General features: G+C 40.1%; 1 protein-coding gene across 2 annotated transcripts in view; it reads left to right on the top strand.

The window, feature by feature from the left end:
- The window catches only part of mlxip (MLX interacting protein), a 118,552-nt gene that overhangs the window by 29,204 nt on the left and 71,830 nt on the right, over positions 1 to 17,518 (top strand). The window contains exons 5-8 of one of the 2 annotated variants that reach the window (XM_034170381.1): positions 999 to 1,040; positions 6,735 to 6,906; positions 7,172 to 7,261; positions 7,422 to 7,516. In XM_034170381.1, the coding sequence (XP_034026272.1) occupies positions 999 to 1,040; positions 6,735 to 6,906; positions 7,172 to 7,261; positions 7,422 to 7,516 (399 nt within the window). Of the gene's footprint in view, positions 1 to 998; positions 1,041 to 6,665; positions 6,907 to 7,171; positions 7,262 to 7,421; positions 7,517 to 17,518 lie in introns of both variants that reach the window. The other variant, XM_034170380.1, reaches the window with a different exon arrangement.

Here is a 17,518-nt window from a genome sequence, read left to right as displayed (position 1 = left end):
ATCTCATTGGAACGGCACCAAACAAAAGTTCCAGCATCATCACCTTGCCCAATGCAGATTCGAGATTCATCACTGAATATGACTTTCATCCAGTCATCCACAGTCCACGATTACTTTTCCTTAGCCCATTGTAACCTTGTTTTTTCTGTTTAGGTGTTAATGATGGCTTTCGTTTAGCTTTTCTGTATGTAATTCCCATTTCCTTTAGGCGGTTTCTTACAGTTCATTCACAGACGTTGACTCCAGTTTCCTTCCATTCGTTCATCATTTGTTTTGTTGTGCATTTTCGATTTTTGAGACATACTGCTTTAAGTTGTCTGTCTTGACGCTTTGATGTCTTCCTTGGTCTACCAGTATGTTTGCCTTTAACAACCTTCCCATGTTGTTTGTATTTGGTCCAGAGTGTAGACACAGCTGATTGTGATAAACCAACATCTTTTGCAACATTGCATGATGATTTACCCTCTTTTAAGAGTTTGATAATCCTCTCCTTTGTTTCAGTTGACATCTCTCGTGTTGGAACCATGATTCATGTCAGTCCACTTGGTGCAACAGCTCTCCAACGTGTGATCACTCCTTTTTAGATGCAGACTAACGAGCAGATCTGATTTGATGCAGGTGTTAGTTTTGGGGATGAAAATTTACAGGGTGATTCCATAATTTATTCCTCAGAATTGAGTGATGCCATATTTTTTTTTCCCTCTGCTTGGTCTAAAAAAGTAACCATTACTGACTGCCACAATTTTTTTTCTTGATTTCTTATAGTGTTTCTTAAAGCCAGAAAGTTGCCATTTGAAATGACTTTAGTTTTGTGTCATGTCTGTGATCTGCTTTTTTTTCTACAAAATTAAACAACTGAATGAACATCCTCCGAGGCCGGTGATTCCATAATTTTTGCCAGGGGTTGTATGTGTTTGTAGACTTGGCATTATTTTCTAATATATATATTTGAATTAAATGTTATTTATTCAATATTGCATTTACCAACTCTTTTACAGTTACAGAAACACAAGGATGATGACCTTTCAAGCTTGTTGAAGGTATACAATCCAAAGCAACACATGATTGACCAGTATAATATGACAAGCACCAATGGCAAGGGTAGAAATAACGTTTGGGATTTAACCCATGCAAACTCATTCTGATTGTCTACAGCAGTCATTCCTAAACTCGAGAATGTTGCAGCTCACTTTGAAATCTGAAAATTGGCTGTGACCCACCGACTTTACCTGTTTGTGATCACCGTGGTCAGTTAAAAAAACATTCTGGCAGCACCATTGAGCCATATATGAGTACTAGTGTCTGCACTTGCAATGCTGCCTACTTATCGTGAATGTTCCTTCATGGAGAGCAACATGCCATTTTCACACCGGGCAAAATATTGATGAAGTGCCCAGATGTGAAATGTTTCATGTGTATTTTTGATACACATACGTGAGTGAACACATGCAGAAAAAGCTTGCAAAATACGTGTTAAAATACTGGTCTTCCCTGAATATTGAGCCAGTAAAATTAATTGACATAAAATTATGTAAGGAAAGAATTAATCTTACCCTGACACCCACACAGTCCGAATTATTAGTGTTGAAAGTTTGCACGGATCTGATATGTTCCAGCTACTAAATTCTGCAGACATAAGAAGGCACAATATCATGATTCACACAATCCAGACTGGGCACACAGGCTGCATTAATTAATTCTACATGGTAAATCCATTTAAATGTCAGATTATCCACAGAGGCATTGATTGCAGCTGGAACAGATCAGATCTGTGTAAACGTTCAACGCTAATATTTCAGAATGTGTGAGTTTCAGGGTAAAGGTGCACTTACACGAGCATGTCCTTGATTCATGCAACTGCATGACCTGTGTCGTGCTGGAGAGTAAATTTGTCTTTAACAGGTGCAGACAGGACGCCAGAGGGTCCTCGGTGTATGCTATTGCGCACAGAGAATTTTGAAATGTTCAAAAAATATTTCACGCTCAAATGCCGTACTATGTGGTGCAATCTAATGTCCAACACTACATGCAGCTCGTCAAGTGGAGTAAACAAGAAGTGAACAGAGCGCGTGGTGACATCAGCAGATCGCATCAGAGCGCAGCTCGTCTGAAGGATTATAACAAGAAGTTAAATCTGTTATAAACATACTTTAACAGCTGCACACAAGAAGGAAAGAACACACAACTGTTTTATCAAGCCATGATAATGTAAACAAGACAAATAATTACCTTTTTAGATGGCTCAAAATGCTTTCTGCAGCTTGTTAGGTGCTTGCGTGAACAGCTCCGGCTGCAGCCTCCTCTGTGATTCAGGAAGTGATTAGAGCTGTTTTCAGTGGCCAGTTTGCAGAAAAATGATTAATTCGCCACAAAATAATTATTTTCCAGCACAGAGCATGTGGCAGCCGGTGCCCTGCAGTGAACACAGCGGGTGGGATTGTCACAACGACGTTCATGCTATTGCGTGAAGTAACGGCATGCTCCTGTAAGTGCACCTTAAGTTTAATACTTTCCTTACATAATTTAATGTAAATTAATTTTACTGGCTCGGTATTCAGGTAAGAATGGTATTTTAACACGTATTTTGTTATTTTGTAACACGTTCAATGGCAGAATTGCGACTGCAGCGGTCTCTGGTTCTTATATACGGCTCTGTGGTTTCTGCCAGGTACTCCAGTTTCCTTCCACAATCAAAATAATAATAAATAAATAAATGTTTATTTAGGGTCTGCTCCTTTCTTTGCCCCTGACAATCAAATGCAAAAAAATCAAACTGCCAACTGCCTCATTTATTTCCAAACAAAAGTTAAATGTAAGTAAAGGGCAGCCTGTATTTTTATTTTATTTTATTTATTTTATTAATTTAATACATTTACAATCATGCCCATTATTAGCCTCATCCAACAGGTGAGGTTATAACATGAATAAGAGAGAGAGCGCATGTGTGAGTGAGTTACCAAGCATGGAGTGCATCCAAATCAACATCAAATCAAATCAACATTTATTTATAAAGAGCTTTACAGCATCGACTGGTGTCCAAAGTGCTTAACATTAAAAACACAAATTTACAAAAATAAAACACATATAAAGTAAAATTTTAAAACAACACATAAAAAAAAAAAAAAAAACATAAAAATAACAGAGCATGTCACCTCCCCACTACGTGTTAAAAGCCAGTTTAAATAAATAAGTCTTTAACTTAGATTTAAAAAGTGCTAGGTCAGGAATAGTACGTAACTCAAGAGGTAGCTCATTCCACAGTCTGGGGCCAGCTACCGCGAAAGCATGATCACCCCAGCGTTTATATCTTGACCTTGGAACATCTAAGTAAAGCTGGCCAGACGCCCTTAATGTCCTACTGTAGGTGCGCAAAGTTAAAATCCAGAATGTATTCATATTGTTTCGCTTTTTCCACATTTTCTATTACAGCCTTATTCCAAAATGGATGAAATACATTTTTCCTTAAAATTCTACACACAATACAATGTGGAAAAAGTTTACTTTTTTACAAATTTATTAAAAATAAAAAAAAAAACTAAGAAATCACATGTACAGAGATATTTACTTTGCTATGTAGGTCAGAATTGCGCTCAGGTGCATCCTGTTTCCACTGATCATCCTTGAGATGCTTTTGTAGCTTAGTTGGAGTCCACCTAGGGTAAATTGTTGATTGGACATGATATGGAAAAGGCACACACTTGTCTACATATAAGGTGGTACAGAAACATTTCTGTTGCTTTGAAGGTCCCAAAGAGCAAAGTGGCCTCCATCATCTGTAAATGGAAAACATTTGGATCCATTAGGACTCTTCCTAGAGCTGGCTGTCCATCTAAACTAAGCGATCGGGGGAGAACGACCTTAGTCTGGGAGATGACCAAGAAACCCAATGGTCACTCTCTGAGCTCCACCATTCCTCTTTGGAGAGAGGAGAACCTTCCAGAAGGACAACCATCTCTGCAGCAATCCACCAATCAGGCCTGTATGGTAGAGAGTGGCCAGATGGAATCCAGTCCTTAGCAAAAGGCACATGGGAGCCTGCTTGGAGTTTGCTCAAAGGCACCTGAAGGACTCTGACCATGAGAAACAAAATTCTCTGGTCTGATGAGACAAAGATTGAACTCTGGCGTGAATACCAGGTGTCATGTTTAGAGGAAACCAGGCACCATCCCTACAGTGAAGCATGGTGGTGGCAGCATCATGCTTTTGGGATGTTTTTCAGCGGCAGGAACTGGGAGACTAATCAGGATTGAGGGAAAGATGAATGCAGCAATGTACAGAGACATCCCAGATGAAAACCTGCTCCAGAGAGCTCTTGACCTCAGACTGGGGTGACTGTTCATCTTTCAGCATTGACCCTAAGCACAGAGCCAAGATATGAAAGGTGTGGCTTCAGGACAGGTTTGTGAATGTCCTTAAGTGGCCCAGCTGGAGCCCAGACCTGAATCTGATTGAACTTCTCTGGAGAGATCTGAAAATGGCTGTGCATCGATGCTCCCCATCCATCCTGATGGAGCTCGAGAGGTGCTGCAAAGAGGAATGGGCAAAAACTGCCCAAAGATAGGTGCATCAACAAAGTATTCAGCAAAGAGTGTGGATGCTTGTGTACATATGATTTCTTAGTTCTTAATTTTTAATAAATTTGCAAAAATTTCAAAACTTTTTTTCATCTTGTCATTATGGGGTGTTGTGAAGGGAAAAATAAATTTACTCCATTTTGGAATAAGGCTGTAACATAAAATGTGGAAAAAGTAAGGCGCTGTGAATACTTTCTGGATCCACGTTACGGAAACAGTACAGCAAACAGCTGCATCCTAGAAGAATGTAGCTGCTCAATCCTCTAACCATGGGCTGCCCAAATCAGGTCATGGAGGGCACCTGCCCTGCATGTGTCAAAGATTAATGTATGAGCTATGAATTTATACTTATACCGCTGGGAAAACAAGTAGTTAAACCACTAGGAAAATACTGGTTATTAGAAAATACAATCGCCTGTCTTCAAATTGGTGACATTATTTGAATGATATTATGGTGCTGTTTACAAAAAAGTACATTTTTATGTGGCCAGTAGTTGTCAAAATTGGTTGGCTTTTTTTTTTTTTTTTTTAAGTCCCTTTGGCTTCTCCCTTGTTACATTTGGGGCTGCCACAACAGATCCAAGGTGGATCTGCATGTTGATTTGGCACAGGTTTTACACTGCATGCCCTTCCAGATGAAAGTCCACATTACATAGAGAATGGGCAGAGGTGGCCTTGAACTATGAACATTCCTCAGTGGTAGCAAGAGCACTTAACTGCTTGGCCACCACCCTTTTTCATGTACATATGCTCAAATAAATTTAAATTTTTTAAAATTATATTTCACCTTGCTCTACATGTGAACGTCTCAGGCTTTCTCTCTCATTTTGTGTATCTAAATCTTCAAGACTTTATGTTTTTGCAATGAGCAAATGTTAGTGAGTCATTTTTTTATTCAGCTATTTACAATGTTGTGCAGAAGAGTTGGTTTTAACCTTTGTTTCAGCTGCATTTATCAGGAAACCTCACTAAATGGCATGATGGCTTAGTGGTTAACACTAATGCCTCACAGCAAGAAGGTTGTGGGATCCCTTCCCGCCCTTTCTGTGTGGAGTTTGCATGTTCTTCCTGTGTCTGTGTGGGTTTCCTCTGGGCACTCCGGTTTCCTCCCACAATCAAAACATGCTTATTTAGGGTCTGTTCCTTTCTCTGCCCCTGACCAAGGCAGCGTCTCTACATCTGGAGTTGGTCCCCGGGCACCGGACTGTGGCTGCCCACTGCTCCTAGTGGTTGGATTGTGTGTAACTGCAATTAGCTGGGTTAAATGCAGAGGACAAATTTCATTATATGTATATATGTATGTACAATGACAACATAAGGTCTATTCTGTTCTGTTCTATTAAAATAATTGAATTCAATTTATTTCATTTATATAGCGCCAAATCACAACAAAGTTGTCCCAAGGCGCATCACACAAGTAAGATCTAACTTTGCCAACCTCTAGAGCAAGCACACAGGTGACAGTGGTAAGGGAAAAACTCCCTCTGATGATTTGAGGAAGAAACCTCAAGCAGATCTGACTCAAATGAGACATGTCTTTTGTACAAATACACATATGTGATGCAACAATTTTTTTCACACACATACAAAACTATGACATCCCTGAAAATGAGAAGTTTTTTATCCCCCACCTTCTAGACAGGGTGCATTTAAATGGGTTGTGTCCACTTGTACATCTGTTTGTGTCTCACACCCTTTCAGGTGTCGCTTCTATACTGGATATGTGCACTCTCTGCATCAAAGTTGTAGGTTCATACATGAGTGCTCTGTGACCCTTGTGACAGAGTTAAAAGTGGGTCACCCTCAAAACATGGCCGCCACCATAATGCATACACATGCACTAACTTGAGACATTTTAATTATGTAAATGTTTTCATCACACTTTATGAAACTTAAACACAGGTTGGGGTACACAAAAGTGTGCGACTTGTTGGCTTGTGCATGAAGTATGAAGCAAAGTGTGATTAAGGGATCAATATGTTTTTGCTGCTGCTGATTTCTGTCTTTATATTCTGAAATATTTTCTGGATTCAACAGTGCATGCTTTTATGTATTTAACTGGCTTGCTGCTTGCATTTTACTTGTACTAAGGGGCCAGAGGAGCAGTTATCGCTGTTTGGGGAAGTCTCTCCAGACATGCTCCGTCTCTCATTTCTTCAGGATGAAGATATTGGTGTACGCCGTGTCCCTCATAAGAATACTGAAACCCCAGCCCCTATGGAGATGGACATGCTCTTTGACATGGATGTTCTGATGTCCGAGTTTACAGACACATTGTTCTCTACATTGACCTCGCACCTCTCCATAGCCTTACCCAATCCAAGGGAGATTGGTGAGAGAACCTGCACTTGTCTGATACACAATGTGATTGCTTGTACATTTTGGAACTCATCCATTTCATTTACATTATCTTTTGGCAAAGTGTTTCGCTCTGATGTTGATCCACTACCCTAAAGGTTTACTTTTTAATCCTTAAGACTTGCATTTATGAAGTAATGTAGCAACTGGTTCCGGGGGTGTGGACTAAAGCAATATGTATTTGTCAGAATGCAAGTCTTTCTCCTTCACACCCTACCTGTGCTCTTGACCTGTCACAGCTCATGCAAGGAATGCAGACATGATTCAACCAGGACTGATTCCTTTGCAACCCAACCTAGATTTCATGGACTCCTTTGACCCTCTTCAAGGTAGCAGTAAAACACAGTCTCTGGTAACACAACACAAACTAATAGTGCACATTTTATGAAAATCTAGCGCACATGTTCTAGTAACTCTGCAGCTGGCTTAGCCTAACATAAAAATAGTGTGGTATTACTAACCTCTAGCTAACATAGATTCTTGTTCCAGACTTATTTCACAGCCTTCGTCAGCCCGTCTTCCCCTCTGTTTCCCCTACTGCATCATCTGTTACCCCTCTACCCAGCAGCAGCTCTCAGTCACAGGTAAACACCTTTCTAAGGCTCACCCGGCTAGTACCTCCATAATATCATTCCTCAAAGTTGCACTCTCTCTCTTTGTTTTCAAGTTGTAATTTAAAATGAGTTTTAACTTTTTTAAATTAAATAGTAGGGCGGGGGGGCACGTTGTACTGAAATGAAAAGTCGGGATTTCAGGTTCTTGTGTCCATACATGAAATGTATTATCGGCATTTGACAAATGTTTTAGAAAGTTATTTTCAGTATTTGAAAATCTTTTTCTGTATTTATAAAAAAAAGTGTAGCATTTTTGACACACTGCCCAACACAGCATATTTGATTTCAATCAGTCAAATGTGAATTGCCGTTTAGTTAACATTACATTTAATGGGAAATGGGACAGAGAAACATGACGTTAGATTCAAATGATTTCACTGTGAATTTAATGTCCGCGTGAAACAGAGGTTGTTGAAGTCATTTAAATTAATCACAAATATAAAACACAATATAACTGATTGGAACGCTGTGGCGTTCCATATGGCTTGGTAGATCTCGATACACTATCAACTTTAAAAGTAGATCTCGGTTCAAAAAAGGTTCGGCACCCCAATGTAATTCATAAAGAACACAGGATGTCTCATTTTGGGAGGAAAAAAGTTTTAGTCTGTTGTCTGTCTTACAACGTTTGGAAAGAGGCGTCATTTGATTTAAACAGTGATTCACTTTGAAGTTATTAATTCCGACCAGACTCTGTCTCGGCAGAGAGTGGCGCAGTGTTTGGAGCTGTGCAAACGGAACTGAGGACAATTAAGAGTTCCAGTTAGTGACTTTAATCCGCACAAAAGTGACTCATGATTGATATTTTTAAATAGCTTTGAGAGGAGTTAAGAAGCAGACTTGTCACTGCTGAAAAGCATTGAAGCAATGAACCAACAAAGCAGTGGGTCAGAGCACATTTTGAAAACCACTGGTATAATGAGTAGTACATCTGGGCCTGAGTGAGCCATGACATGCAAGTGGCCAAACATTGTTGATGTATCTCAACATAAACAATACACAAAAGGTTTGAGCTGATTGATAGCACTGCTGACAGCAATATTCATGTTGAACACATGCCCTCTCCTGACACAAGTCAGATCTTATCAGGATTTGCAAGGCCTTAATTTATAACATCTTTTTATATGCATAGCTATATGCAGTAATTGGATTTTTTAAAATGTAGTGCCAACATTAAAAAGTGGTTAATCCATCTAGTTCACCATTTGATAAAGTAACTAAAAATGTCCCCGATTTTGCATGTTGTAGTGTTGAATATCTGTTGTTTGGCTTTGTTTAATTAAATACCTTTGTAGACATTAAATGGGTCCTGTCCATCTAGAGGTTTTTGTTGCAGAAATCCATACGGTGGAAGCTACACAAACCAACATACCCATGTAGTGTTTAATACTGACAAGTAAAACTTAAAACAGTAAAAGTTATTAGTTTTAGATTTTGAGGTACATTTGGTAATATATTTTTCCACCATTGACCTTCACTGAATTGCATTCTATTGTTACTATGATTTAAAATTGAACTTAAATATTAAAACCCCAAAGTAAAAACATACATTTAAAAAAGTGTCTGATTTGCACATCTATTGTTATAGCAGAAAAGAGTTTCCCTCCACACATTGACTTTTTTCAGACTGGCAGTAAAAAATCAGATTTATGTGTTTATCGGATTTGAATATGATCCCATGTTGCAAATCTAAACAGACATTGTATGTATTGTATTGTATGTATAAATGTATTGTTTTTTCACACAATCAGATTGCACAATCCGTGTTTTGACTTTTGATGCCACATAAAGCTCAGTTTAGCGAGGGGAAAGTACAGCACTGCTGACTGCTCTGATCATTATTGCTCCCTGCTCTGGTGAGTTCCAAAATAAAATAGCTCACATCTCACTACAAAAAAGAAAACAAAATGTTTGACATGAGGTGTTTTTATTGGGACATGCTTTCAGGTGACAGCCATTCAGCTTAACAAGCCAATGGACAGACAGACAGACACGCACAAAAAGTCCAGAGTAACCCATACAATTTCACGCAGAAAAAAAAATGGTCACAAACACTAGTGTGCTACAAAAGTCATTCCCAAAGACAAATGATGTGGAAAGATTGTACAGCAACACAAGAGCTGCCTTCACCTGCTGCATGCATGTGTCATGGCCATCCAACATGATGATTTGTGTGTTTCAGATGTAATAATACGTGGATGCATTCTGGGTCAGTCATGCATCAGACACACGGTGTGCGTAAGTCTGATACTGCTCCAGTATGTGAAAGTGAAGCAAGCCATAGTGAGAGATGAGGTTTATGCTCCCTGTGACCTCCCTCTTTCTGAAATATGTTGCTCCACACTTGCTCCAGCGCTTCTCACATGCCATGCTGTGCACTATATCATTCAATTCCAATTTATTTCATTTATATAGCACCAAATCACAACAAAGTTGCCTCAGGGCACTTCACACAAGTAAGGTCTAACCTTACCAACCCCTAGAGCAAGCACACAGGCGACAGTGGTAAGGAAAAACTCCCTCTGATGATTTGAGGAAGAAACCTCAAGCAAATCAGACTCAAAGGGGTGACCCTCTGCTTGGGCCATGCTACCGACACAATTGACAATACGATTATACAGGAAATGTTTTGGAGTCTATGCTGGTGCACAGGACAGGAGGCCTACAGAGGAAGGCACCTGCTCCCATTTCTGGATGGAGCCGCACATCAGACAGAGAGAAAAAACAGAATCAGGCAGCAGAAAGACAACAAAAGCAGTATAATTTGTCAGCATTAAGCAACAAGAAAAACAGAAAAAATACTAAGGTGATCGCCAGCCACTAGCCCTAAGCTTCACTAAAAGAACCAGACTTTAGATAAAGTTGATGCCACGGCCTGCTCTGTTTACTGATTAAAATGAATTTAAAAGGCTAGAAAGCATAGTAACATACTATGCCAGTATGCTAGCCAGTGTGTGTCTTAAGTCTGGACTTGAAAGTCTCAACAGAATCTGACTCTTTTATTGATGCAGGGAGATCATTCCACAGAACAGGAGCACGATAAGAGAAAGCTCTGTGACTCGCAGACTTTTTATTCACCCTCGGGCAACAAAGTAGTCCTGCACCCTGAGAACGCAGAGCCTGGGCAGGTATGTAGGTAAGTAGATCAGCTAGAGAGGGAGGTGCCAGTCTGTGAATAATTTTATAGGTTAGTAACATAACCTTAAAATCTGATCTCGCAGGGACAGGAAGACAGTGAAGACACACCAAAATGGGTGTAATGTGGTCAAACTTTCTGCTTCCTGTCAAAAGTCTGGTAGCAGCATTTTGAACCAATTGGAGACCCCTAATGCTGGACTACGGTAAACCAGAAAATAGAACATTGCAGTAGTCCAATCTAGAAGAAACAAATTGGACGAAAAGAAAGGGGTATTTGTCATTTGATAGTTAAACTAGCTTGGGGACTTTATAGCGCTGAATGTTACACCACTTGAAAGATGGGTATTTAATGAAATATTAGTTTTTGCATATTTTTGTCTTGAACTTTGATGACCCATGGCATGGTCACAGTTTGGTTTTTGGTCAAGAAATTTTGGGACAGTTTGTTTCTCGGTAGGTTCCATCTCTGAGCCAAGTTTCGTTGAAATCCGAGTCGGCTTGAATCACACCCTAATGTAAACCTGCCTGAACTTGAAAAATATTGGCTCTTAACTCAGGTTTCAGATTGTCAGATTTTGGAGCTTAAGGTGTGGTGACGCACTGTTTGTTACTGAAGCTGTGTACATGGACGCGAGATACATTGGAAAAAGTCAGAACACATTATTTCCAGGAGTTCATAGACGTTATTTTACGTGGCACGATCGAGAGAGAGGCAGAGCTGCAGCCAGCAATCTCACGCATGCCCGCAAGCTTCTTTGATCGCGTGACGTTTACATTTGCAAATTAATCCATAACACGACGGTGAATCTGGCATGTTCAGGATTTTATCTCCTTTGTGTTTTATGGCTAAATGAAGCTTGGTGTGTGTGCGTGCGTGCGTGTACTGTGCAGCTGACGAACCGCTCATTCTCCCCTGGCAGCAGATGTTTTTTTTGTTTTGTTTTGTTTTTTTAGATTTTGTTGATAACACTCATAATTAATCGTGCATAAAGCTGAACCTGGAGCAGAGGTGGGTATTGACAGGCTGCATTTATGACTCATGGCCGTGCAGGTGCACAGAAATCTTCCTGGAGCCACAGCTTTTACCATGATCTCATCAAAATTAACAGTTATCACTTAAAAACAACTCATCATAACACAACATCACACTTATGTCAACTTTGGAATTAATCTGTGCCTCCGTTCTTAACGTTATCAGATGCATTCCATTGAAGCGCACGCTGGGATACTTCTAGTTGTGACGTCACTTGTCAGAATCACCCGAGCACTCATGAGTGCTTTGTTTTCGGATGTCTCTGTAGCTGTTTCTTGCGAATGCCATATACTTTGAAATCGGTCACAGAAGTGCACAAAGTAATCCTGGCGGATCATCGAATGATCACTAACAGCCTAAATCTAAATTGCTATGATTTTGGTGTGTCATGTCTTTTTTTTTTTTTTTTAAAGGGAAAAACAAAAAAGGTGTGTGCAGCGCTGTCTGTGGTGCTGTAAGCTGTCACTCACAGAGAGACAGGAAAGAGAGGCTCAAACAGCTCATTTCACAGTTATCATAAAACACGGTTTGTACCGGTTTGTACATTTCTGATGCAATCAGTAAAACTTTTGTCTCTGTTTGACCCTCCAGAACAGTACACTGCCATTACAACGCACATACTCATTACAGCGCACAGTAATGAGAGAAAAAGGCTGCTCCCTCACTCCAACATGTTGTCAAAAGCATCTATCTTCCCTCTTAAAAGCAGCTGGTTTTCTGTCAAAAATCCCACATCATCAACAAGTGAGAAGACAAACCTGTTCTTTCATAGTTGGTCTGCATTGAAAGTAATAAAATCTCCTTCCCAGCATCAGTGCGCCTCTCCCGCTCCTTCCACAGTGTGTAGCAAGAGAGATGCTCCTTTGAAGATTCATGTTTATGAAATTCCCAATCACTGTCTGTCACATTTTAATGGTTACGGAACCCCACACTCAACAAAAGCATCCAGTGTATTAGACCGGCTGCGATGACCGCTAAGGTGCCAGCAACAAAAACAAAATGCTGCATTGGCTTTGACGCTGTACTCAAGCCAGTCTCAGTTGTGATACCAAGCAGCGACAAATGAACGCTTTCTTCCACTGAAAATGCTGGCAGGGTATCGCTGCTGTAAAACAGTTCGGTTGTGCTGGCTGGCTGCTAACGTAGGGAGGCTCTGACTGAGCGGCGCTGGGGCTGGGAATGGGTGGATTTGGTCCCTTTTCAGTAGATAGAGCTGGGGGAGGCCTAGAAGATGCAGCAGCATGTAGCCACTTTCTCATATCCATTTTTTGACTGCTTAGAATGCTATTGTAGTATGATAGTAGTGTTTATACAACCCCTGGCAAAAATTATGGAATCACCGGCCTCAGAGGATGTTCATTCAGTTGTTTAACTTTGTAGAAAAAAAGCAGATCACAGACATGACACAAAACTAAAGTCATTTCAAATGGCAACTTTCTGGCTTTAAGAAACACTATAAGAAATCAAGAAAAAAAGATTGTGGCAGTCAGTAACGGCTACTTTTTTAGACCAAGCAGAGGAAAAAAATATGGAATCACTCAATTCTGAGGAAAAAATTATGAAATCACCCTGTAAATTTTCATCCCCCAAATTAACACCTGCATCAAATCAGATCTGCTCATTGACATCGACCCTATGCCATGACATTGACCCTATGTGTCTTTTTGCAAGGAATGTTTTTGCAGTTTTTGCTCTATGGCAAGATGCATTATCATCTTGAAAAATGATTTCATCATCCCCAAACATCCTTTCAATTGTCCAAAATATCAACATAAACTTGTGCATTTATTGATGATGTAATGACAGCCATCTCCCCAGTGCCTTTACCTGACATGCAGCCCCATATCATCAATGACTGTGGAAATTTACATGTTCTCTTCAGGCAGTCATCTTTATAAATCTCATTGGAAAGGCACCAAACAAAAGTTCCAGCATCATCACCTTGCCCAATGCAGATTTGAGATTCATCACTGAATATGACTTTCATCCAGTCATCCACAGTCCATGATTGCTTTTCCTTAGCCCATTGTAACCTTGTTTTTTCTGTTTAGGTGTTAATGATGCCTTTCGTTTAGCTTTTCTGTATGTAAATCCCATTTCCTTTAGGCGGTTTCTTACAGTTCAGTCACAGACGTTGACTCCAGTTTCCTCCCATTCGTTCCTCATTTGTTTTGTTGTACATTTTTCGATTTTTGAGACATATTGCTTTAAGTTTTCTGTCTTGACGCTTTGATGTCTTCCTTGGTCTACCAGTATGTTTGCCTTTAGCAACCTTCCCATGTTGTTTGTATTTGGTCCACAGTTTAGACACAGCTGACTGTGAACAACCAACATCTTTTGCAACATTGCGTGATGATTTACTCTCTTTTAAGAGTTTGATAATCCTCTCCTTTGTTTCAATTGGCATCTCTCGTGTTGGAGCCATGATTCATGTCAGTCCACTTGGTGCAACAGCTCTCCAAGGTGTGTTCACTCCTTTTTAGATGCAGACTAACGAGCAGATCTGATATGATGCAGGTGTTAGTTTTGGGGATGAAAATTTACAGGGTGATTCCATAATTTTTTCCTCGGAATTGAGTGATTCCATATTTTTTTCCTCTGCTTGGTCTAAAAAAGTAACCGTTACTGACTGCCACAATCTTTTTTCTTGATTTCTTACAGTGTTTCTTAAAGCCAGAAAGTTGCCATTTGAAATGACTTTAGTTTTGTGTCATGTCTGTGATCTGCTTTTTTTTCTACAAAATTAAACAACTGAATGAACATCCTCCGAGGCCGGTGATTCCATAATTTTTGCCAGGGGTTGTAGTGCTCACTGGCCACGCTTTTTTGAAATGACAATGAATCAAATCAGTAGGTCACAGGTTAAGCACCGGACCAATGAACATATGTCCCCACATGATGTGACGCAACTATTAAGGCCCTGTCACACGGCACTTAAGGAAGTGCAACGAAGCCCAAACGAAACAAGAAATCTGAACTTTCGTTGGCATCGTTTAACCTTCATGGAGCTATGTTCCTGCAGGTGGCACTTCTTCAGGATTTTTAAACTGTTGAAAAATTTGAACAAATGCCACCGAAAACCTCAATTCATCCATACTTCATTTTGCTGTAGTTCTTGCCGTTTTTTTTATTATTTGCTTAGTTTTTGTAACGTTAGTGTTTGTACTTTGCTCAACCAGCTGAATGTTTTCACACAGTACAGAAGCCGTTTGTGAGCGCGTTTGTGGAGGAGAGATGCAGCTGCTTCCTCCGCAGCGGTGTTGGTGTGTGCAGTGTGAGCAGGGATGTTTATTCGCCGTCTTTGGACGGTTTTCTGTCTTTTTGTAAATTATTGCCGTCTAAAAGAAATGCAGGGCTGTGAAAAATCCGTGGATCAGTGAAATTCCATGGATTTCATCATGGGGGGGAGGTGTTAGTGTTTTATTCTGTAATCATGATTGTCACTGAGTTTTTAAAATGTCTATCGCAAAGTGTTCTTTTTTTTTAAGTTTTTAAAAGAAGACTTGTGCTGCATGTCTGTCACGGACCGACGTCGCACAGAGAGAAGATGGCACAAGAATGTAGATGAGTTTTTATTAATGTAGACATTTTTCATCGGAAAAAGACAGTGGCTTTGAGTGGATTTACAGGAATTTACACAAGAATATGTGGCTTTTTTACTATAAGGTATGTTAATCAAGGTATGTCAATCAATAAGTTTCTGTATAAAATAAAAAATAAATAAATTCAAGTTCAGATTCTTAGAGGTGTTTGGGCTCAGACTGAGATGGATAATTTAAACAAATTTAACATTTTATTGTTGTGCATTATTGAATGAATAATAGTAATCGTGTGGCTTCAGTATTATGGTATGATATGATATCTCGTTACCTAGTCTGAAAGCAGTTATGAAGTTATTTCTAACATTTTAGTTGAGAGTTATGATTTTTAATTGTCTTTGAGCCCAATCACAAACAAACTAAATAAAGTTTTCATGAAGATTTAGCTATATTTGTAAACTGTTGTGTTGTTATATTGTGTTCATGCTCCTAGAGGATGGCACAACATGCATTCAAAAGCCACATGTTGTGCCATACTGCATGAAATCACAAGAGAAATTTAACAGCTGTTTCAGGTCCAAATTTAGTCCAAAGAATGCACCACAGGGCACTTGTATTCTCAAAATTTTCTGGGGGGCATCCCCCCTCCCCCCCCCTTAGCTTTCCAAATGCCTATAGCATTCGGGGTGACTTTTGCTGTCTTCAGTATTATAGATGAATCACATTGCTGTCTTTTTTTTTTTCTCCTAAGCATCCATGGGTGTGAGGCTTCTGCCGCTGCGTGTGATGTGGTGAGTGCTGCCGGACATGCCACTGGTCTGGCCAGCCAGGAAGAATTTGTCGGCCTCTCTGTCAGTGCACAGCAGTCCGTGATCATGATGTTGTTCCAGCACTGTGTGCACATGAGGAGAGAATTGCTGCAGAAAAAGTCCAGCCGGAGCTGCAGCATTCTGTACATTAGCTCTGAAGGGCTTGCTGTCCTCCAGCCCATGCAGAGAGAAGAGCCTGCTGGCCCTGTTAGCATCTGACAGGTCAGAGGTTTTGGGGAAGTGATCCTTGATCACTGCGTATTTGTTCGGGTGCTTTGCAGGAGCGTGATCAGCCTCGTTTGTTTCCATGGAATTGCTGATGGCCCACACAGTCATTGATGGCTGTGTATTTGTTTGTAGCAGGGAGGGTTTGCAGGAGTGCGATCAGCCTCGTTTAACCCAGTGTGATCAACTGGAGAGAAGGTGAAGCGCGTGTGTGTGTGTGTGTGTGTGTGTGTGTGGTGGGGGGGGGGGGGGGGGGGTGATCAGAAACAGCAGCGTTTTGGGGAAAAAAGACAGAGACAGAGCAAGCTATCTCTCATTCTCTCCCTCTGTCTTGTACGTGCACATTTCAGGTGTACAGACAGCGATTAGAGTTTTGGTATTTGAGAGATTTGAGAAATATTTGACATATTTGCAGTGTGTATTATTTTAGATTTATTGTGGTGTTGTTTTTTTTTTTGTTTTTTTTTTCAGGAATCGACCGGGCCATTACTAACAAATGTGTTTTGGTTTTTTTTATTATTATTATTAATTTTCGTGCAATTTACCAAGGATGATTTCACATTCAGTAAGATAAATTTAAATCATTAATAAAATATAAGTTTGGCACAAAGGCTTGGCCTGCTTGTGAGTGAGTGAAGGGGAGCATGATAACTAATTTGGGGCAGCATGGCCCGTGAATGACAGCCCCCCCCCCATGACGCTGACCCTGAGCTTTTCACTGATGCAAGGCAATCTTCTTTTTGTAATTCACTTTTTGTTGCTTTGTGAACTTTGAAACAGTGAAACAACACAACCAACACATACATGAATTGGGACAAGAACAAGCCTGCTACAACTACAACAAATTATTAACAACAAGAAAGAAAAGAGGGGAAAAAAGGGGGTGGTGGGTGGGTGGTGGGAGAGATATATACACCACGAGTCCCGGGTTAATTTTTCCAATTCCTCTGCTCTGCTCCCACCGTCACCACCCTCCTACACTTCACAGCCAAGACCTTTTACAGTCTGAATGTTTCATCATTCACATGAACATCAGTCTACTATATTTCACGCATTTTTCACCCATTTTGTAAGTGATTCAAGTAGGGGCCCCATAATTTCAAAAACATCTCCTCTTGATCATTCAGCCTAAAAGTCAACCGTTCATAGTTGGCCATTTTGGTCTTTTCCTCTAACCATTCATTGATTGGAATAACAGTTTTTGATTTCCAGTGTCTGAGAATGATCC

This window comes from Thalassophryne amazonica, chromosome 5 (genome assembly GCF_902500255.1).
Source record: "Thalassophryne amazonica chromosome 5, fThaAma1.1, whole genome shotgun sequence".
In the NCBI taxonomy this organism is placed as follows: domain Eukaryota; kingdom Metazoa; phylum Chordata; class Actinopteri; order Batrachoidiformes; family Batrachoididae; genus Thalassophryne; species Thalassophryne amazonica.
This window is presented reverse-complemented; position numbering and strand designations above follow the sequence as displayed.